The sequence below is a fragment of the Archocentrus centrarchus genome, chromosome 12 (assembly GCF_007364275.1).
Source record: "Archocentrus centrarchus isolate MPI-CPG fArcCen1 chromosome 12, fArcCen1, whole genome shotgun sequence".
NCBI classification, from domain to species: Eukaryota; Metazoa; Chordata; class Actinopteri; order Cichliformes; family Cichlidae; genus Archocentrus; species Archocentrus centrarchus.
In genome coordinates, this window is record NC_044357.1 from 551503 (window position 1) to 574411 (window position 22909).

General features: G+C 43.1%; 1 protein-coding gene across 2 annotated transcripts in view; it reads left to right on the forward strand.

The window, feature by feature from the left end:
* Positions 1-22909, forward strand: part of aebp1a (AE binding protein 1a) — a 30644-nt gene that overhangs the window by 6271 nt on the left and 1464 nt on the right. Inside the window, exons 2-18 of one of the 2 annotated variants that reach the window (XM_030742780.1) lie at positions 1034-1285; positions 4625-4684; positions 5360-5431; positions 6005-6064; positions 6173-6232; positions 7815-7892; positions 8111-8220; positions 8986-9125; positions 9232-9316; positions 9413-9557; positions 11689-11768; positions 11907-12030; positions 12602-12798; positions 14927-15100; positions 15210-15335; positions 15421-15667; positions 22564-22703. In XM_030742780.1, coding sequence (XP_030598640.1) covers positions 1034-1285; positions 4625-4684; positions 5360-5431; positions 6005-6064; positions 6173-6232; positions 7815-7892; positions 8111-8220; positions 8986-9125; positions 9232-9316; positions 9413-9557; positions 11689-11768; positions 11907-12030; positions 12602-12798; positions 14927-15100; positions 15210-15335; positions 15421-15667; positions 22564-22703 — 2150 coding nt within the window. The remainder of the gene's footprint in view (positions 1-1033; positions 1286-4624; positions 4685-5359; positions 5432-6004; positions 6065-6172; positions 6233-7814; positions 7893-8110; positions 8221-8985; positions 9126-9231; positions 9317-9412; positions 9558-11688; positions 11769-11906; positions 12031-12601; positions 12799-14926; positions 15101-15209; positions 15336-15420; positions 15668-22563; positions 22704-22909) is intronic. The other variant, XM_030742781.1, reaches the window with a different exon arrangement.

The window sequence follows — 22909 nt, forward strand, 5'->3', positions numbered from 1 at the left end:
AAAAAAGAAAACCAACAACAGCAACAAAAAAATGAATCAAATCTCTCAAGAGTATTAACAGTGCATGCTGGAAAATGATATGCTTGCTATAGTTTAGCAAAAGAAATCTCAAGTTGATTTAAATAAAGAAAAAGAAAAATGTGGGATTTTAGTTATTTTATTGTTATCAGTGAAATTATATGGTTTACTAATTATTAGTAATTCCTTTATTTTACTTCCTTAGTTTGTGTAATATAAAATTATAACTTTATAAATACTATGATGTATTATATGTTCTTTTATAGCTAAAGAGATACAATATCAATAATATTCTGTTGACACAGGTACATACTATATTTTAGAAATATATGAGTACGACCTTACCTTTAAGTGATGTTCTTCAGAGTAAATGTTGTGAATGGTTGTGTTTTAACCCAGACCTAGCAGTTTGGGTGCTTAACCAAATAGTTAACTAAATAGTTAAAACAAAACTAGACAGTGAGTGAAACAGGACATTTGCTAATAGTGAGCAGGGTCACAGATTTAAGTAAAGAAGTAACTTCTCCCTCTCTGCAGACTGCACTTATGTATCTATTCTATTCACACTGAACAATGGTGACTTTCAGTGGAACATGTAGAGGTAGATGTTTTTAGTCCCTGGACAAGGCCTCAGCTCTGAGTGCTTTCATGTTTGATGTCAGGCCCAGACAAACTAATGAGCTGGACAGATTCTGTTTTAGAGCCAGCTCTGGATTATGAAACGTCCAGTTCCTGTCCACTGACACGAAAAAGCATTCATTTTGTGTCTGTGTGAGTTTTAGGTTGAACATGTTTTACTGGTTTAGATAGATGGTAAAATCATCTGTGATAGCAAACGATATAAGCAGACAATTAAGAAAAACTGAAGAGATGCATTTGCCAATAAAAGTTTGTGTAACACTAAAATAAAACTGTGTAGAAGAAACAGCATGACTGCTTTATGTCTCTTTCATGCATGTAAAGTAATGGAAGCTATTGGTTTGAAATAAATGAATGTTTACCCCTTTTTCTAAAGCTAGGGCAAAGAAGGCAGCAGAGAGAGAGGCCAAAGCAAAGAAGCAGAAAGCCCCTAAACCCACCAAAAAGCCCAAACCCCCAAAACCCACGAAGAAACCCAAACCACCCAAACCCACAAAGAAGCCGAAGGTGCCCAAACCCACCAAGACGCCAAAGACGACGACCACAGTGGGCCCAGATATCAAGCAGCCTTCTCTGGAGGAGGAGGAGGAGGAGAAGAGACTGCTGATTGAGCTGGGCTGGGATACATGTATGTACATTTTAAATTAAAAAGGGAGAAAATCTGAAATTTCACAGTTATTGTTGAATATTACATAATTTATATTACGCAATACTTATATGTAATCAACATTTAAATAAATGCAAATGAACTCTAGCCATCCATCCATTTTCTACCTCTTATCTGGGTCTGGGTTGTGGGGACAGCACCCTAAGTAGAGAAGCCCAAACCCCCATCTCCTCAGGTACCTCCTCCAGCTTATGCAGGGGAACATTGAGATGTTCCCAGGCCAGCCAAAAGATGTGAAACATGTCTTTGGCCTATCCAGGGGCCTCCTCCCAGTAGGATATTCTATGGGCATATCCTACTGGTGCACGGACCAGCCCAGCTGGCTCCTTTTGATGTGGAGGAGTAACACCTCTAATCTGACTCCCTCCCGAATGACAGAACTTCTCACCCTATCTCTATGGCTGAGCCCAGCCACCCTTTAAAGACGGCTCATTTCTGCCACCCCACAATCTCATTCTTTTGGTCACTACCCAAAACTCATAGGTGAGTGCAGGGAGATAGATCGACCAGTAAATTGTCAGGTTTGTTTTACCCTAAGCTCTCTTTCCACCACAATGGACCAGAACAGCATCTGCATCACTGCACCAGTCCTACTGTGAATCTCCTGCTCTCCTTTCCCCTCACTCATGAACAAGACACAGAGATACTTAAACTCTTCCACTTGGGGCAGCAAGTCATCCCTGACCTGAAGTAGGCACTCCGCCTTTTCCTGCTGAGAACCATGGACTTGAATTTGGAGGTGATAATTCTTATTCTTGTTGCCTCACGCTTAGCTGCAAACCACTCCGGTGTAAGCTGGAGGAAGCATATGAAGCCAACAGAACCATGTCATCTGCAAAAAGCAGAGAAGAGATCCTGAGCCCATCAAGGTGGAAGCCTTCCACCACTTGGCTCCACTTAGAAATTGTGTCCACAAAAATTATGAACAGAACTAGTGACAGAGGGCAGTCCTCACAAAGACCAACACCCACCAGGAATGAGTCCAACTTATTGTTAGCAATGCAGACCAAGCTCTCACTGCACTTGTACAGTGACTGAATGGCTCATAACAATGAGCTAAACACCCCATACACCCAAAGCACCTCCCATGGGATTTTCTGAGGAATGTGAGGATGCCTTCTCCAAGTCCACAAAGCACATGTAGACAGGTTGGGCAAACTCCCACTTGCACTCAGTTATTCTTAAGAGGATAAAGAGCTGGTCGAGCATTCCATGGCCAGGACAAAAAACACATTGTTCCTCCTCAATCCAAGGTTTGACTAATGAATGGACTCTCCTCTCTAGTACCCTGGCATAGACTTTCCCAGGAAAGCTGGAGCATATCCTCTGATCTCCCTTCTTAAAGATGGGAACCACCACCCTAGATAGCCATGTGATGTTGCAGAGGCATGCCAACCAAGACATCCCTACAGCATCCAGGGCCTTTTGAAACTCAGAGCTAATTTCACCCACCCCAAAGGCCCTGCCACCAAGGAGTTAACTGCCTCAGTGACCCATAGTGATGAGCAAGTCATCATCCTCATTCCCTGACTCCCCCAGCATACAGGCAGCGAGCCTGGGGGATACAAAAATGGCCACCACCTCTCACCGAGGACAACTTCAGTTTGGAACATAGTCCAGCCCCTCTCCAGAAGATTGGTTGCAGAGCTCAACCCCATGTGTTGAAAAACAATATCTAGCCAGAGAGATGATGTTTCATGTCCTAATAGAAATCCCTCACCTGGGCCTCATGAGCTAAAGCCTTGTCTCTCTCTTTACCTTCCACCCCAGGCCTGGCTCCAGGGCAGGGCACTGGTAAACCTGTCCTGGGCAGAGTAAACTGGTCCCTTGATTTTTTAAATTTTACATTGGGTTCATATTAATCACTCTTTGTCTGGCCCCTCAACCAGGACCAATTTGCCTTGGGAGACCCAACCAGGTACAAAAGTCCCCAACAACAACATAGTCCCTGGGAACACTGGGACCTTTCACAGGACCTGGAATCTACTGGAGTAGATTCACTCCCTTAGTTTGGGGGTCTCTGCCCCAAGTGTTCCAATTACCATGGGGACCACGGTTATCCTCACCTTCCACACCCTTACTAGCTCTTCTCTCAGCCCTTGTATTTATTGAGCTTCTTGTGTTCCTTCTTCCTGATGTTGCTGTCACTTGATATTGCTACATCTATCACTACAGCAGTCTTCGTCTGCTTGTCCACCACTCCCATGTCCATTGTTAGCCATCACCAGTTTGTCTGTTTGTATCTGCAAGTCCCCCAGGATGTTAGCTTGGTCATTCTCAACCACTTTTGGGGGCATATCCTATTTTGACCTCAGGACTTCCAGGCACAGATGTTCCTGTATATTATGCCAGCCACTTGGTTATAATGTTCTATGTATGCCCTGCTGTTAAGTGCTGGATTGTCTCAGGAGCATCTCTGCACAGCCTGTACCTGGGGTCTTGCCTGGTGTGGTAGACTCCAGCCTCTACTGATCTTGTTCTTTGTGCTTGTTCCTGTGCTGCCATGATTAGGGCATCTGTGATGTCTGTGATGCAACATCTGTCTGCCAGTGCTGCATACCACGCAGGGACCTGTCTTTCCATGATGGTTCCTGTTGTTTCTCCTCTTCCTTCTTGGATTTCTGCTGCTTGAGGTATTCACTAAGCACACGATTAGTTGTGGACACCTTCCTGAAGTACTCATGGATCTTTGTTTTTATCCAGAATAATAGTTCTGACACTCATTAGTCCTCAGCCCCTCTCATTCCGCTTGGTGTACAGTCTCAGGGTGCTGGACTTGGGGTAAACCCCTCCATATATAGTAAGGAACTTTCTTGTCTTGATGTCACTAGCTTCTATCTGCTCCTTTGGTCAGCTTAATATCCCAGCAGGGTATCTGATGGCCGGTAGGGTGTATATTCCAATTGCCCTGCTCTTTCCATTTAGTTGACTCTTCAGGACTTACATTATTCTCTGCAGGTATTTGGCATTTGCAGCTTTTCAAGTGGCCTCTTCATGGTTCCCATTTGACTGTGGGATTCCAAGGTACTTGCCGTCCTCAGTGTCTGCAATGTTACCTATGGGTAGTGCAATCCTTTCAGTTCTGACTCAGTTCTGTCTACCTTCCCTCTCTTTGTTACATCTGACTACATTTCTCCAGTCCAAATAATCTTAGTGGTGTGGATCAGTTATCTGTAGCCAGGTTGTTAATGAGCTGTTCCAGTTCCAGTTCCAGTGGTAGGAGAGTTCCACTGAAAATGAATATTTATTCTCATGAAATGATAAGATTTCAGCCTTTAATCCTTATTTTCCTGTTTGTAGTGATTCAACCTGTGACCCCAAAGGAGCGTAGAATGGAAGAGCCTGTTGAACCAGACCTGGGTAAGACTTTTGTAGGTTATAAATTGGTCCTGTTGCTTGCTCACAAAGTAATGAATATAGTGTATCAATAAAAAAAAAATCCCTGTATTGTCATATAACACTATATAGTGTTTTTATTTATTTTTTATTGATGAGTGAAAAAAAACACTATATCAGTATATAACATGGGGGCTGCATGGTTTTGCAGTGGTTAGCACTGTTGCCTCACAGCAAAAACATCATGGATTCAAAGGCTGGGGCCCTTCTGTGTGGAGTTTGCATGTTTAAAGATATGTTTCCTCCTACAGTCCAAAAAAAAAAAAAAAGAATGCATGGGTTAGGTTAACCTGTGATTCTAAATTGACCATAGATGTGAATGAGACAGCAAATGGTTGTGTCTCTGCATTAGCCCTGCAACAGACTTGCAGCATCTCCTTTAGGGTGTACCCTGCCTCTTGCCCTGTGGCAGCTGGGATAGAATCCAGGTATAAGCAGAAAAAAATGGATGGAGTATATAACATAAACATATTTTTAGCTAGAAAGGGACTTGCAGAAATTTTTTTGTGTAACAAATCCATTCCATTGGGAGTTTTTTCTACATAAGTATTGCCACAGTAATATAGACTTTTGTGCTGATTAAGCTTTTTTTCATTTTGTTTCATTTATGATGTCTGATGATTGCTGTGTTCCTTGCAGATAAGGTGCCTGGCAGATACCCTGATACCAAGAAAGAAATCACAACTACTGAGGTCATTGTATACATACCAGGTATACCATATTATAAAATATAAAGTTGTGTTAATGGCTATGTGGTTTATTTATTTATTTTTTTTTGCCTTTTTTTCCATTGGTAGTTGGGAAAGGTTTAAGCTGAGACCCTCCAACTTCGCTTCACTAACATTATTTTGGCTGTTGTCAGTACAACTGGCTGAATTTCTCTGGTCGCCTCATCGGTGCTAGTCTCATAATGACAGCAGCACCTTAGTGACATTAGCTTCATCCGTTTGTTCAAACCTGATATTCCATTTTCACCCCTGTATTATTTGACATCATTTGACAGAGCTTCTTGTAATATCAGAAATGATTGGCTTTCTCATGAATGTTCAGCAGGGTTGAGGTCATGTGACTGTGGAAGTAAGTCAACAGTCAGCAGGCCTTCTTTGTTCTTCAATTAGTTTTTAAAAATTTTGATGTATATTTGGGCACATTATTCTGCCACAGGATCCTTAGTATCCTGAATCTTTATCCCCAGTGTTGCTTTGCTTTGGTCAGGGTGGAGCTGATTTAGTAATGCAAAACTGAAAGCCTCCAACTGTAATCAAATATTTGCATCTCTTGCAGAGGAAATCACCACCATTCCATACATTGGTCCCTGGTATGAAGAATATGACTACACTGATCGTACGTCCGTTTGCCACAAATTAATAAGTGTAATATATTGCATATATTGCAGCTCGTGATCATGGCAATGAGATGATTTTTTTTTTCTGTCTGATTCTGTGACCACAGTAGCAGCTAAAAAACAAGAAGAGGAGGAGGAGAGAGCTCAAAAAGAAAAGGCAGAAAAAGGTTTATATTTATTACTTTTTGATACACTGATAAGGAGATCAAGTAATATCATTTCTTTCACACACAGTGTAGTTTATTTTTCCACCTGTCCAGCACTTAAGTATTTGATGGATTACCACAAACTCATCTCCAGAGAATGACTCCACAAGATCTATGTGCAGAGAAATCTACTATGACATTTGCACTTTTACTTTTAGTGACTTTGTGCTATTTTCACATTAACTTCTTCAAATCTGCCTGGTTGCCAGTAACCTCTTTAAAGTTGGTGGTAGGGGGACAATAGGTTGACTTCAACCATATTTCTCATTACCCAACATCAAAGGCTTAGAACTACAAGGCCAAACTGCAAGCATGAAACTTCATTTGGAAATAACCAACATCAGAATGAACTATAATAAATATAATAAAATGAGCCTGTAGTTTCTTAAAATATGTTTTTTTTAAGCATGTGTCTCAAGCACAAAAAATCCCAAGCCTTAACCTTACATCAGTCACTAGTAACCTGTGATAATGTTAAGAGGTTAAATTACCCAGAATTAGTATTTAATGCATTCCCATTAGCTCCAGTTTTAATTACTTTCCCTAAATTTTATGACTGTTAAAATTTTCATATTTTACCTCATGCAGGTAACACCAGAATGAACTATAATAAATTTGGTCATCCCATAACTTCATATAGCACCATTATATGGTCAAAAGTTTAACTTATCCTGTGCATTTTATACTGGATTATGACACAATATCAGTTTGTGTTTAGAGCTAAATGGCAAATTCTAGCATGCTACTTGCCAAACAAATTAATACACTGTTGTTAGCATTTCCCACAAAGCTAAACTTAATTTGCATGTAGTGTTCAGTAACAGGGGCAGCACGGTGGTGCAGTGGTTAGCACTGCTGCCTCACAGATAGAATACCATCTGGAAGGCCTGGGTTCGATTCCACCTTGGCCCAGGCTTCTCCCTCTCTCTGTGTGGAGTTTGCATGTTCTCCCCGTGCTTGCGTGGGTTTCCTCCGGGTACTCCGGTTTCCTCCCACATTCCAAAGACATGCACTTACTGGGGTTAGGTTAATTGGCTACTCTAAATTGCCCATAGGTGTGAATGAGAGTGTGAATGTGAGTGTGAAAGGTTGTTCGGCTTTCTGTGTTGGCCCTGTGACAGGCTGGCGACCTGTTCAGGGTGTACCCTGCCTCTCGCCCTATGACAGCTGGGATAGGCTCCAGCCCCCCCGCGACCCTGAACAGGATAAGCGGAGATGGATGGATGGATGTTCAGTAACAGAAGTGACTGCCTTCTGTTTTTCTTTTTTAATTAAGAAACAGAGGAATAAACAGCATAAAGGTGAGGCACATGACTGGAAGGATCAATTTGATAACTGAGTCTTGCAAATTCAACGAAGTGTACCGTATGAGAAACTGACTCCAGATTACAAACTCAAATGACCCATATTTCAAATCAAAAAGCACAAGTGGAAATGAAAGTGCATAGTACAAGCACATGTGGAAATAGTTTGTGTGGTGGTGGTTGGCTCGGAGCAACGTCCATGTTTTGATGCATACCGTTTTCTCGTTATGCTCTGCAAGCTGAAAGGCTGAGGAAAAAGTGGGAGGAGGAGGAAGAGGAGAGACTCAAGCAGATTTCAGTGCCAGCTGAACCAAAAAGTAAGAGAGTAGCTTTTTGTTCAGTTGATTTTTTCACTTTGAATCCTTCAAATTAAAGACTAATAGAGACTAATACTGTCAAAAATATATGATCTGATCTATTAAATTACAACATTACTTTTGAGGATTTTTTTTACACCATCTGTCTTTACACCAGTGTCTCTCAGCAACATTTGTTATGCAGATCCTGTTTGTGTGAATTCTGACTTCCTTCTCAGAGTGTCCTCCTCTGGGCTTGGAGTCTCACAGAGTGGAAGATGATCAGCTGTTGGCTTCCTCTCAGTCTCATCATGGGTTTTCAGCTCAGAGGGGGCGCCTCAACATGCAGGTATACTCTACAGTCAGAGGTTCCTCATCTATTATTAATAATAATAATAAAAAATTCAGCAGATAACAATGATTTTAGTTGTGGACAGACCTCCTGCCTTCATGAACAGACATAGGATATGTAGCTACCGTGTATATGGCACCAGCACTGTACTGAAACAATTTCCATATGGCAGCTGTTTCTCAAAAAAGGATTCAGAGCACCTTGAGTTGTGTCACTTCAGGCCCCCTTTAACCACATGTATTATAAGTCAACCTTTTAAAATTCTCTCTTTAGTTCTAAAGGTATAGACGTGAATAAAATTGTTGGTACCCTTCTGAAAAACCCACAATGATCACTGAAATACATGAAACAGACAGTGAAAAAGTAAAAAATTACTGAAAATAAACTGTGCCCTGGAGCACAAAGGATAATTGGATAATTTCATCTTCCTGTATTTTCCTTTAATATGTCATGCTAACTTTCCACACTTCACTTGTGCTGTAGAGATTCAGGGAAACACAGAAATGCTCAAAATTGTATTTCTGAGTACATTTCACAAGCTCCCTGCCACTGTCCATATAAAAAACAAAACAAAAAATGATTTTTTTTTTTTAAGTTGATCACCATACTTGCTTGTCTCTGTACTAAAAGGAAATGCACCAGTATGTCAAATGCTCCAATGAAAAAGGATACATGAGAGGGGCACACAGGGGCTAGTTTAAGCCCAGCATTTCATCAGGAAAAGAATGATGTGTTTCCATCTTTCTGTGTGGTTGTGTGCAGGGCTCTGATAATGATGAAGACCTGTATGGCGGTGCCTGGTGTGCAGAGCCAGAAGAGCAAAATCACTGGTTTCAAGTTGATGCCCACCGGGAGGTGGAATTCACAGGGGTCATCACCCAGGGAAGAAATTCTGAGCAACAGTGAGTCTTAATAAAATTCCACCTTAAAAAAAATCTTGCACACATGCAGCTGTGTTTCATAAATTTTACTAAAAAGTATTGACCAATTTCTTTGTTTACATCCTAGTGAGGATTTTGTGTCATCCTACTTTGTGGCCTTTAGCAATGACAGCAGTGACTGGACTGTACTGCACGATGGCTATGCTGAATGGGTGATTGGACCAAAACTAATCATGAACATTGTTTCATAACAACAAATTACACCATTAGATCTATTCATTTCCTTCTCCTATGATCCTGTCTTGCAGTTGTTCTATGGGAATGTGGATAAGGAAACACCAGTGATGAGTCAGTTTGCTACACCAGTGGTGGCACGTTACATCCGCATTCTGCCTCAGAGCTGGAATGGCAGCCTATGTCTCAGAGCTGAGATCCTGGCTTGTCAGCTACCCAGTTAGTATTAATTATTCAAAAACACACACACACATATATATATATATATATATATATATATATATATATATATATATATATATATATATATATATATATATATATATATTTTTTTTTTTTTTTTTATACTGAACTATAAACTCACTTGTACAGATGGAACCTGGGGATTCTGAAGGTCTCAAAAACTTTGGCTTTACCCAGGTACCTAATTTACCTGATTCTTAGGCCCCAGTCACACAGGCCTAGAGACCAGTCAGTGACCCATTGACAGCCACTAGTTACGGGGGAAAAATGTGCATTTCCTAACCAATTGGTGAGTGGCTGTGGGAGGTTGCTGGCAGTCCCTAGGTGAAATTAGCTACAGAGAGCTCTTCAATGCTGTATCAAAAAGCCTCCTTGTGATTGCTTTGGGCATTAGCAGATTGTTAGAAGATGACAAGAACAGAAAAGTTGCCATCTTTCTTGTAAAATGTCTGCCGGCGACAAAAGCAATCACAAGGAGGCTTTTCATACAGCACCCTCCTTGTGACCAATTTCACAACAGGAACACTATATTTCTTTTGGATTAAGGCCAGATAATCTTTACTCTTTTTTTTAACCATTCTTTGTGTTCTTGTTGTCTTGTTGCACAAAACTGCCTGTTTAGATTCAGTTCACAGAAAGATGCCATGACATTTTTTTTCAGAATTTTCTCATATGATTCAGCATTTATTGTTCTATTAATGGCCCAGATGCCCATCCTGGCCCAGATGGAGTAAGACATTTCTAAATGACCATCCTACCACTATCAGGTTTCATGGATTAAGGTTCCTTTAGTAGAGTGCAGTAGTTTTCGATTTTACCACAAAGGTGTGTCTGTAGCGCAGTCAGACACTCAAACCAAAAAGTTCTGTCTCAGTCTTAGTTCTATTTTGTTTACAAAATATTATTCTGACAGCTTTTTGGCTCATCTGTGTGATATTTAAGCAAAGTGCAAATAACAGGTAACAGAGATCTTTTTTGGTGAAAAGTGCTTTCTTCACCTGATTGTAGACAATAACAGTGTGTTTTAATTTCCTTCATTTGGTTCTCGGATATCTTATTAGTTTGTGCCATCAAGCATTTCATGAATTATTTTTGATGAAGACAGTTGTTGACAGATCCTTGTTCTTTATACAAACATAGGGGGAAAAAAGCCCAACTCGATTTCACTTACAAGTTTACTGCTAATTCTCAGGGCTCACATAACTTTTTTCCCCTCATAGATATGTAATATCTCAATAAGAAAATTGTGTGAAACTCAGATGATGTTTGAGGTTACTCAGCAATACAGAACACACATTCAAAATGTTTTCTCTTCATCTGTAGATGAGTCACAGCCCTTTCATTCCACAGAGCAATATGTCACCGCATACCCAAAGAAAAAAACAACATTTCTTTTCCCAAAGTACGAGTGGTTTCATCCAACAGTGGTAATACACAGATGTCTGTTTCACAACATGAACCTCATAACCTCAGAGCTTAAGTGTGTTACATAAGTGCAATACAAGATAAATGCTTATGTTACCACTGGCTCTAGGCAAGACACAACATTAACATCTACTCAGCAGCTGAAAGTTTGCACTGCAAAATATTTGTACTTTACTATTTGTCTGACAACAGCGTTTTTAATTACTTTGAAGATTAAGAGTTTAACACATAGGTAGGTCATAATAAAAGTTGGATTGCTGTGGATTACTTTCTGGGGGAATGGACTTAAAAACCATCTACATCTTCAGAACACCACAAAATACTTTAGGCACCACAAGTGTTTGATTCCTTCATCTAGGTGTACTTAAAATACTTGAAATCTGAATTTAAAGTGGATCTATTCTGTCCATTACCAGCTCCATATTTTTTATTCTCTTGTATATGATTCAAAATGACCCTTTTCCATACGATACTGGGCCTTGGTGCAAGCAAAGGAGCCAAGCCAAGCTTGCCTCTCGTTAAGGCCACATTCCCCACTCAAGCCAACTTTCCTCCGATAGGGTATCCCTCACAAACAGAAAATGTAAAACTGCAGGGGGAAGGGTTCCATGGTCAGAAACAGAACTGTGTGTCTGAGATAACAACCTTCCCACACGGCTAGTCTCAGTGTCAATTCTTCCAGGGAGCTACGACAGTGAGAATGAAGTCAACCCATCTGATGACCTGGACTTCAGACACCACAACTACAAGGAGATGAGACAGGTCTTTTTCTCACTTGGAATACTACCCCTCTGCTGCAACCTTGCCTCTCTAGCAAAATGTCAAAACTTATAAAAGCAACACTTCAGCAAACAGCTATCCAAAAATTATTTTTTTCCCTCGTTCTCTCTCTCATCCCAGATGATGAAGATAATAAATGAGGAATGTCCCAACATCACCAGGATCTACAACATTGGGAAAAGCTCCCAGGGCCTGAAAATGTATGCCATGGAAATCTCTGATAACCCTGGGGAGCATGAGACAGGTAGAGATTTGTAAATGGTACTTACAATATATATGTACCACTTTTCTACTCTACTTTGAGTGCTATCTAACATGCACAAATAGGTGTTGCATCAGAGAGCAACTCGGGGTTCAGTATACTATACCAAGGATACTTTGTCATGCAGACTGGGGCAGCCAGGTATCAAACCACCAATCTTCCAATTAGTAGATGAACCACTCTACCTCCTGAGCTACAGCCACCCCCTGTGCTAGTTCTACTTAATTCAGCTTCTCTCAGCTTGATTAGAATTGTATAACTTGTGCAGATTATGCTTCACAGTGAAAGACATATCTGAGTGTCAAGGCATTTTTTTAATTATTAAATGCAGTTTAGCCTGAAAAGTGACTCTTTGTTTTTTGACTGGTAGACATTGCATCAGGTAATGTCTGCAATTTAATGTGCGTGTATAAATATTTCCACCTTTACAGAGTAGCGTAAACAGGGTTGAACCAATTTATGTGGCTCTTAGTCCAGAAATTTAAATTGCATGGAAAATCCACCATGCCTGTTATGACTCAGTTGTGTTAATATGTTGTCTTGTTGTGTTTAGGTGAACCAGAATTTCGTTACACAGCTGGTCTCCATGGTAATGAGGCACTGGGACGGGAGCTTCTCCTCCTGCTGATGCAGTTTCTATGTAAAGAGTACAATGATGAAAACCCGAGAGTGCGTCGCCTGGTGGATGGTGTGAGAATACATCTGGTGCCCTCACTGAACCCTGATGCTTACGAGCTGGCCTACGAGATGGTATGATCAGAGACTTCAAACCTTGGATGCTTACATGATTTTGAATTGATGATACTTATCTCAGTTGTTTCGAAGTAAAAGTCGAGCTATTATCAGCCTTAGTGAGATCGGTGGCAGAGGCGTCTGTTCCACAAAAACTTTTAAGTTGGCCATAAATTATATAACGTTCAAGGTAGATCACTCAATATTTACACAATTGTTCTCTATCACAAGGGCTACATGCTGACCAAGGACCATAAGTCTGTCATGCATTTTGACAAAATTATCCCCTTTTTGACTTAAAAAAGTCAATAAAAGCTTTAAATTGACCATAATGTCTTTACAATTCAAGAGAGCCCCATCAAACTTTACACACTTTTTCACTATTACAAGGACTACATTCTGACCAAGGCTTTGACTCAGCCATCTCCTCTGATGACTGGGATTCTGTCAATTCCGGCTCAGGACACACACTCAAAGCCGGCCAGCCCAAGTTGTTCAGAGTTCACAAAGGCCAGGGGCTGAGGTCTCAGATGGAGCAAAAGTCTCTGGGGTGGCCGCAAGTGGGGCTACGGCTTCTGGAGAGATCAGCACAACTGCAGTATAGACAGTTTCTAGGAAAGCCAGCTCTGGAACACACACAAACAGTCTCTGGGGAGTTGGCTTGGAAATAGAAAATACAGTTCTTGCCCTGCTTCCTCCTGGAAGAGGAAACTTGTAAATCTGGGTGCAGCAGATTCCTCTGTCAGGTTGGACAGCTGGTCTTCAGACAAGCCAGATGTCAAAGGAGAGCAAACTGGCTGCAGCAGTGAAGATGAGGTGCTGGCAGTTGCATTTATGAATGCCAAAAACACAGCAGGTGAAGAATGATGGAAGGGTATATAAACAAAGTCCTTTAGCCACTTCAGCAACAGTTCAGTTAGCCAAGGCTTACTTAATGTTTTTTGCTAAACCTGCCTTACTACAGCTTCCTTGTATTCAGGACAAAAATCAGCTAACAATTCTCCATACATCACCATGAACAAAAAACAGTTTTCACTCCAGTTGCTCTTCAAAAACAACACTTGAGTCCACTGGGTCCATATTATGGTCACGTCCTTCTGTCATGTGTAGCTATGTGGCTGGCAAGAGATGAACCAAAAGTGTAGGACTCAGAAGACGAAATGTGAACTCAAAAACAGCTTTAACGCTGAAGTCTTCAGAAAACCAAAATACAAAACAAGGCAGTGATGGAACCAGGAATTCCAACCCTAGGAATCTAGAGGAGAAACACAGAATGAGGGAGCACACAACTGAGAGGGAGAATGTGACAATGGGCAAAGGGAATGCTGAGGTAAAAATGCACACAAGATAATGAGGTGAGGGGAAAACACCTGGGAGGACAGCTGAAACTGATAAAAGAAGTAAAACCTAACATGAGACAAAGAGAAAAACCATTACCAAAATAAACCAGAAAGTAATTATCAAATACAGAGAAAGACACACATCACACACAGCAACGTATACTACGGGAAACACTGGAGAGGACTGAGAGGTGCAAAACTAAGAGCATGAAAATAAACAGAAAAGGTCTAAATACGGTAACAAACCCAAAACTTCTTTCTGCATTTCACATTGAGCTCAAAGGCAATTGTTTATTATAAAAGATGAGCATGTTTTCTTATTTCCACTTGAAATGTTTAACAACTTTTTGTTTACAGAGCCATTAGTGGTATCAAGAGTTTTACCCAAATATACCATCTCACAGCAAAATTTCTAACGTGGTTTCTTACATGAGCTTTTTTTTTTTTAAATGGCCTTTTTAGTGCACAATGAAGAGAGAAATATAGGGTGAGACACAGAGGAAAGGGCCACGGGCTGAACATGAACCTGGACCACCCGCACCCCTGGCATATATAGTCACTTGCTCATCCACTGAACCACCCTGGCATCGCTTACATTTTTCAATTTGAGGTGTTTTCTATAAATCATGTTGTCAGCATTAGTAAAAGGAATTTTGTTACTTGGTCTCACATCTGATCCTACTTGTCTTCACCACAACCCACACATTAAAAAAAAAAAATCTAGAACACTCAGTTAGTGATGCTAAAGAGCTACACGTAGCATCTTTAAAATGACACCTAACACCGTCCTCTCTGCTGTCCTGCAGGGATCAGAGATGGGGAACTGGGCACTGGGCCACTGGACTGAAGAAGGTTATGACATCTTCCAGAATTTCCCAGATCTAAACAGCATCTTGTGGGGAGCTGAAGACAGAGGCTGGGTGCCACGTATAGTGCCTAATCACCACATCCCCCTTCCAGAAAATGTTTTCAATAGCTCTGTGAGTTTGTTTACTGTTCTTAAGGATGTTTTTTTGTTTGTTTTGTTTTTTATTTTAATTCAATACAAATGTATTAATTCTAGCATTTCTCTGTTTTTTGCTCTTTTAGCTTGCAGTTGAGACAAAAGCTATCATTTCCTGGATGGTGCGCAACCCTTTTGTTCTGGGAGCTAATTTGCAAGGAGGAGAAAAACTGGTCACATACCCTTTTGACATGCAGCGCCCACCAAGTTCTGTATGGCTATTTTACTAAGAAGAGCTAAATAATACACCTCAACCGTACTCTGATATAATAACTCTATACTGTCTTAATGTTTAAGCTAACTGATAGTCGCCGTTGGAGAAATAATGCAGAAATGAATGAGGAGACCTGGGCTCGTATTCAGCGGCAAAATGAAGGTGCTCTGAGGGAGACGCCCGATGACGCCATGTTTCGGTGGTTGGCGATGTCATATGCCCACAGCCATCTCACCATGACGGAAACCTACCGAGGCTCCTGCCATGGTGATGATGTCACTGGAGGACAGGGCATCTCTAACAGAGCCAGCTGGAAGCCAGTGGTGGGCAGTAAGTGTCAAAAGCAAAAAAGGCAATAAATGTGCAGCAACTTATATACTGCCCAAAAAATTAAAGGAACACCTTTTAATCACAGTATAGCGTCAAGTCCGTTAAACTTCTGGGATATTAATCTAGTCAGTTAAGCAGCAGGGGTGGTTGTTAATCAGTTTCAGCTGCTTAATGAAATTAAGGGTTCCTCCTGGTGCAAAACAATACCCAGCCTGATGTGGTTAGAGTATCCAGGTATGTCCTGGAAGATGAAGGAATTTATACCACTGACTGGACCTTACCTGACCTAAATCCAGTAGAACACCCCTGGGATATTATCTTTCGGTCCATACACCACCATTTTTCATTCCTAACACATTACCCAGTCCATATCGGTGTAGATATCCAGTATGATTTTTTTCCCACTGAGATCTGATGTGTTTTCAAAGTATTTCTTTATTTTGTTTATTTATTTATTGAGCAGTATATTTGGTATCATGGCTCTGTTCTGGAACAGAGCAGAGCATCAGGGGGTACAGATATGACAAAAATCAGAAAACACTCACAAAAACACAAACATAAACATTAAAGAAGAGGCCAGGGTGGAGGTGGGTTGCAGAACAGCTTGCAGATACACAAAAACTATGTGCAGATTAAAGCAACTTAAACAATGCGCTCAGTGGCGGTTTCTGATATGGGCGACATGGGCAGCCGCCCAGGGCGGCATTTCATCTAGGGCGGCATGACGCCCCCTTTCCCCCAACGCATTGCGATCGCCGCAGCAGCGCCTACCGCACTACTCCACTTGTGGGGTAATGGGCGCCCTCTGCCTGCTGTGTATTGCATGTAGCTTTCTGCAATGGTCAGACAGGTTGTAACAGAAGGAAAGGGGCAGGCGGGGGATTCTCTGTCTCGCTGTCACTGCTTCACTAGATCGTCACACACACACAGCGGTGCCCCGCCCCCTTCTCCTGCGAGTCAAGTGAAGCAGTGATGGCGTGAGAGTGAGACAGTCAGCCGGGTTCCTTCATTCATGCCTGTACAGTTTTGGCCTGGTTACAGCCAACAGTAACTGCTGAATTATAAATAAAGGCAACTCACCCAAAGCTCTGTATATTTACCTCCGCCAAGGAGGTTATGTTTTCGGTCGCGTTGTTTGTTTGTCTGTCTGTTTGTCAGCAGAATTACTCCAAAAGTTATGAACGGATGTCACTGAAATTTTGTGGAGCGGTTGGAAATGACAAGAGGAAGAAGTGATTAAATTTTGGTGGCGATCCAAATCACGATCTGGATCCAGGAATTTTTTTAAGGATTCTTCAGTATTGCGGGATACAGGCAGAGCCTTCCCCTTTAAGAGACACCACCCACTTTTCTCTGCCCCGTGTGTGTGTATGCGGGCTAGCGTGGGAGACGAGCGCGAGGGAAAAAGTGTGTTCGGTGGCGGTGGAAAAAGGAATAAAAGTTCTGTTGCTAAAATCCTTCGACTTGCTGCATTTCTCCGCCTTGCTAAAGGTGACCCACATGGATGAGCAAGTTAGTTACCAGCCACGAGCCAAGCGAAGTAGAGACCAGAGGTCTCCCTACTACGGTTAGGAGCCGCGATCTGGTCGAGGTAACACACTATTGCGGGATAGGGGGTTATTGTTGTCTGGGAAAGATGAAAGATTATTTCAAAGTATTTAGATACACGTATTACAGCGTCAGTGACCCTATGGCCTTAGCGGAGGTTTGCGCTCTCTGAGTGCTTCTAGTTAAATATATATCACACCTGGTGCTATTAACATGAGTTTCAATGGAGGTTTTGTTGTGTTGGGCTGGCAACTGTCAGTCAGATCTGACAACCCTGTGGATGGGCGGTGGTTATAACCTATTCAGCTTCAGTGCAAATTACGGCAGATGGAAAGGAAAAGGTCAAAGCCATCAGGTGTGCAGTTTAAGAAAAAGAGAAAAGAACAACAGGAGAAATAAGCAAAGATGAAGGTAAGCAGAAAGCTGTGTAATATTTCAGTTTCTTCCATGTTTTTTCAAATAAAATTTAAAAGAAATTCTGAGTGTGCCTGTGATGGTGGGGAGACCTTCTGTTAAAACCTGTCTGTCAGACCATGGCAGAAAGCTACATGCACCACACAGCAGGTGCTCATTAACCCCCAAGTGGAGTAGTGCGGTAGGCGCTGCTGCGCGATTGCTATGGGGGGTTGGGGTGGGGGTGGGAGGGCGCCGGCAGGGATGCTCGCCCAGGGCGCCAAACAGGCTAGGACCGCCACTGAATGCGCTGTATATGAGATTTAGCAAAAGGTCATCTATGCGCACATTACTCTATGATATTTTCTTGAGAACATCAGGAGCTTTTTAAAGCTACTGCTAATGGTCCCTACCAAACTGTAATGATCCGTTCTGGTATCTAACAGCTTAAATTCTCAGGCCAGCGATCACAACACACACAAACACACACACGGGTGTAGACAGCAGCAGGTCAGCAACAGTACACTTGATGTTAAAGGGTCATTTTCCAAATGACTGAAATCATTGCAGCGACGGAGAACTTTAATGCTGCTAATGTGGGTGAAATGCTCGTGCTTACCTGGTGACACCTGAGTGCTGCAGAGTTTAAATGAAGCATAGAAGCAACAACTTTGTGTCAAGAATTTTTTATAATCAAATTATTCGAGTTACTCAAGGAATCGTTGCAGTCCTAGATCATTGAGAAGCAGTATGCCAAGAAAGAACACTACAGATGCAATATTTTGTCTGAGTGTCGATGGAGAATCATAGAAAAAAATTGTAAGAAATTGTACTGTGTCTTTGTGGATCTAGAGAACACATATGATAGGGTGCCAAGAGACGAAATGTGGTACTGCATGAGGAAGTCAGGAGTGGCAGAAAGGTATGTGAAGCTGTTATAGGACATATATGAGAACAGCAAGACAGTGGTGAGGTGTGCAACTGGTGTGACAGATGGACTCAAGGTAGGGGTGGTATTGCATCAGGGATCTGCTCTGAGCCCCTTCTTGTTTGCAGTGTGATAGACAGGTTGACAGATGGGAACAAGCAGGAATCTCTGTGTACTACTGTGAACTGTAGTGAGAGTAGGGGAGCAGGTGGAAGTGAGCCTGGAGAGGTGGAGGTATGCTCTGGAGAGAAACATACCTCCACAGGAGCAAGAGGTGCAAGATGAAAGTTGGTAGAAGCAAGACAGAATACATGTGTGTGAATGAGAGGGAGACAGGTGGAAAGGTGAATATGCAGGGAGTAAAGATAGTGACGGTAGATGAGTTTAAATAGCTGGGGTCAACCATCCAATGCAATGATGGACAGTGCAAAAGATAGGTGAAGAAGAGAGTGCAGGCAGGGTGGAGTGGTTGGAGACGGATTTCAGGGTGATTTATGACTGAAGAATAGCGGCAGAAGTGAAAGGGACAGTGTAAGATGGTGGTGAGACCTGCTATGATTTATGGTCTGGAGATGGTAGCACTAACAACAGGACAGGAGGCCAAGCTGGAAGTGGCAGAGTTGAAGATGTTTTCACTGGGAAAAGATTAGAAATTAATATATTTAAGGGACAGCTCAGGTTGAGAGGTTTGGAGAAAAAGTTAGAAGCAAGGCTGTGATTGTTTGGATATATGCAGAGGAGGGATAATGGACAAAGGATGTTGAAGATGGAGTTGCCAGGCAGGAGGAAAAGAGGAAGACCTCAGAGGAGGTTCATGGATGTTTTGAAGCAGGACATGTAGAGGGTTGGTGTGAAAGAGGAAGATGCTAGAGATAGGGTCTGTGGCAACCCTTCAAGGGAGCAGCTGAAAGAAGATCAGGTTGCCTGGTTGAAGGCCCGTGGTGGTAGAGATACTCAGTTGTTCAGCTGGTGGCAGCGGTGGAGAACCTTGGGTGGCTTGGCTGGAGGCCACGACTGGTGGTGGAGACCCTTGGGCCCTGGCACAGATGGAGCTGGATCCTTCGGCCCTGGTGCAGTTGCAGGCAGCTCAGGGACATCTGTTTCGGACTCGGGTGCAGGCAGCCCAGGGACCACTGGCTCGGTATTCCTTGGCTCAGGGTGACTCTGAAAACTGCTGAGGTGCTGCAGCTGCTGACTCAGACGCTGAAGACTTCGGGAGCGCTGCTGCTCTGAGGGCTCTAGACATGCAGGTAGCTCTGGTGACTCTGGATGTGCAGGTACCCCAAATGACTCTGGTGGCGGTGCTGCAGCTGCTGGCAACTCTGAAGACAGTGGAAGTGCTGCGGCTGTTGGTGCTGAAGACTGTGGAGGTGCTGCACTGGCAGGCTACTCTGAAGACTGATAAAGACTCTGAAGATGGCTCAGATGGCTGTGATGACTCTATTAGCTCAAACTGGGGTTGTGCAGGATAAGCAGCTGTTTCCTCTGGCGACTGGAACTGCTCTGCAGGGCATGCAGCCATCTCCACTGACAACTCGGGGGGACGGGCCCCTGCTAACTGCTCTGAAGACTACTGGAACTGTGCAAGATCCTTTGTTGTTTCCTCTGACTGCTGAGGCTGCATGGAGCCCCATGTGGACTCCAAGGGCTGAGGCTGCAGCCAACCTGGATTCACAAGCTGCAGAGGCTGCTCGGTGGGACACACCATCTCTGTTGCCAACTCAGCGGGAACCCCAAACAATTCCTCTGACAGCTGGAGCAGGTAAGCAGAGCCCACTGCAAATTCTAGGGTCTTCTGGAGGACTGGAACCTGCCCTCACCTGAGGAACAGGTACTGGCACAGGGGCTCAACAGGTGCCACAGTCTTAGAGGCAAAAACAGTTTCAGACTGGAAACCACACATATCAGTCTCAACATACACAATCTCATATGCCACCTACTCAGTTCTGCAACTCACAGTCTCTAAATGAGCTAGCCGAGTGTCACTCACATTATTAAGAGTGTCCTTAGAATGAGCTGCAGGATCACAAGACACAGTTTTGGAAAACTGGGAAACATTTTTTTTCAGTTTTACAGTGGACTGACTCAGGAATGAAAAACTCTGATTCTCTTACAGCCAGTTCTGATATCCATCCATCCATCCATTTTCTTCCGCTTATCCGGAGCCGGGTCGCGGGGGCAGGAGCCTAAGCAGAGAAGCCCAGGCTTCCCTCTCCCCAGCCACCTCCTCTAGCTCATCCGGGGGGACCCCAAGACGTTCCCAGGCCAGCCGAGAGATATAATCTCTCCAGCGTGTCCTGGGTCTGCTGCGGGGCCTCCTCCCGGTGGGACATGCCCGGAACACCTCACCCAAGAGGCGGCCAGGAGGCATCCTAATCAGATGCCCGAGCCACCTCAACTGGCTCCTTTCGATGTGGAGGAGCAGCGGCTCTACTCTGAGCCCCTCCCGGATAGCTGCACTCCTCACCCTATCTCTAAGGGAGAGACCAGCCACCCTTTGAAGGAAACTCATTTCTGCAGCTTGTATTCGCGATCTTATTCTTTCGGTCACTACCCAAAGCTCGTGACCATAGGTGAGGGTAGGAACGTAGATCGACCAGTAAATCGAGAGCTTCGCTTTTATACTAAGCTCCCTCTTCACCACAACAGACCGGTGCAGCGTCCGCATTACTGCAGAAGCAGCCCCGATCCGTCTGTCGATCTCCCGCTCCCTTCTCCCATCACTCGTGAACAAGACCCCGAGATACTTGAACTCCTCCACTTGGGGCAAGAACTTGTTCCTGAGCCGGAGAGGGTACTCCACCGTTTTCCGGCTGAGGACCATGGCCTCAGACTTAGAGGTGCTGATTCTCATGCCGGCCGCTTCTGATAGACGAAACATAATCTTTTCAAAATTGACTGACTTAGCAACACCAGACATTGCTTCATTTTGAAATGCTAAACCCTGCATCTTTATTAATATCTGACTTAAACACAAAACACACCTCTTTAGCACAGGTAGGTTTGGGAACAGATATCTCAGTCTTTGATTTAGCTGGTATTGCCACACAGAGAACAGTCTCATACTCACTTGGCTCCATAACACACACAGTAGTCCTTCTGTTTTCACTCCTGGGTTCAAAGCCATCATCCACTGTCTCAGAGTGAGTACAGGGGAAAAGTTAATTCCACTCATCTGTGTGGTTGAAGCCGAAGACTCAGCTTCCCTTGATGCAAGCAGAAAGACCTGCTCTGACTGCAGCTCTGCATCGGCTGACAAAAATGAACCTTCTGGCTCGAACTCTGGTGACGCAGGGCACACAGCATCAGAGGGCAGGGGCAGCACAGGGCACGCAGCATTGATTGGTGGGGGCAGTACTGGGCTTTCAGCTTCGGGGAGCTGGACTGGTGCCAGCATTGCCATATCGAGAGGCTGGGCAGACGGCATCAGCAGACGGGACCCGTCGATTCCGTCGCCAGGAAGCGTGCTTCCTCTGGCAGGGAGGGAAATGTGCTGAAGGCAATGAACCATCAGGCCAGGAATGCAATGACACTGCAGTGGGCTGTAGAGGCCAAGTAGGAGTATTCTCCACTGCAGGGCCACCATTTCCAAACAGTTCATTCTGGATGGTCTCCTTCATTTGAATCATCGTATAAACCAGGGAAGCTGTAACAGGCAGTGATAGCAGCCAGGACTTGGATGAAATGAAACTGTCCAGGAAGATCACCTGTAACAGCTGGTATGGATCCTGGATCTTGATGACACGCTGGATATCTGTAAGGAGCTGGGTGATAACATTGGTGAAACGTGGACCACAACAAATGTAGAAAATCACTAAATATATCCTTGATTATTGAGTGTATATATATATATATATATATGTGTGTGTGTGTGTGTGTGTGTGTGTGTGTGTGTGTGTGTGTATGTATGTTGCAATTTTTTTCATTTCTCATTTCTCAAAAGCTGGACAAATAAAGTCTGAATAGTCGGACGATATTATGACTGAATGAGAAAAATCTTTCCTCTGAAATGTAATCTCCTCCACAGGTATGAATGACTTCAGTTACCTGCACACCAACTGCTTCGAGCTCTCCATCTTCTTGGGCTGTGACAAGTTTCCCCATGAGAGTGAACTGCCTCTTGAGTGGGAGAACAACCGTGAGGCTTTGCTATCCTTCATTGAACAAGTGAGAAATTTATTTTTAAAACCTATTTGGTTAAAAACTGCATTTTTGTTTTTTGTCAGTTGCTTAATTGCTTTAGTGCTATCTGAATACAGGATTATCAGGATTTTGTCAGAATTGCCTGAATTCAGAAAGATGTGTTAATCACAAAAGTCCTGCATGTAGCAGCTTTAACATCTTGTTGACAAGCATAGTGGAATATTAGTGGA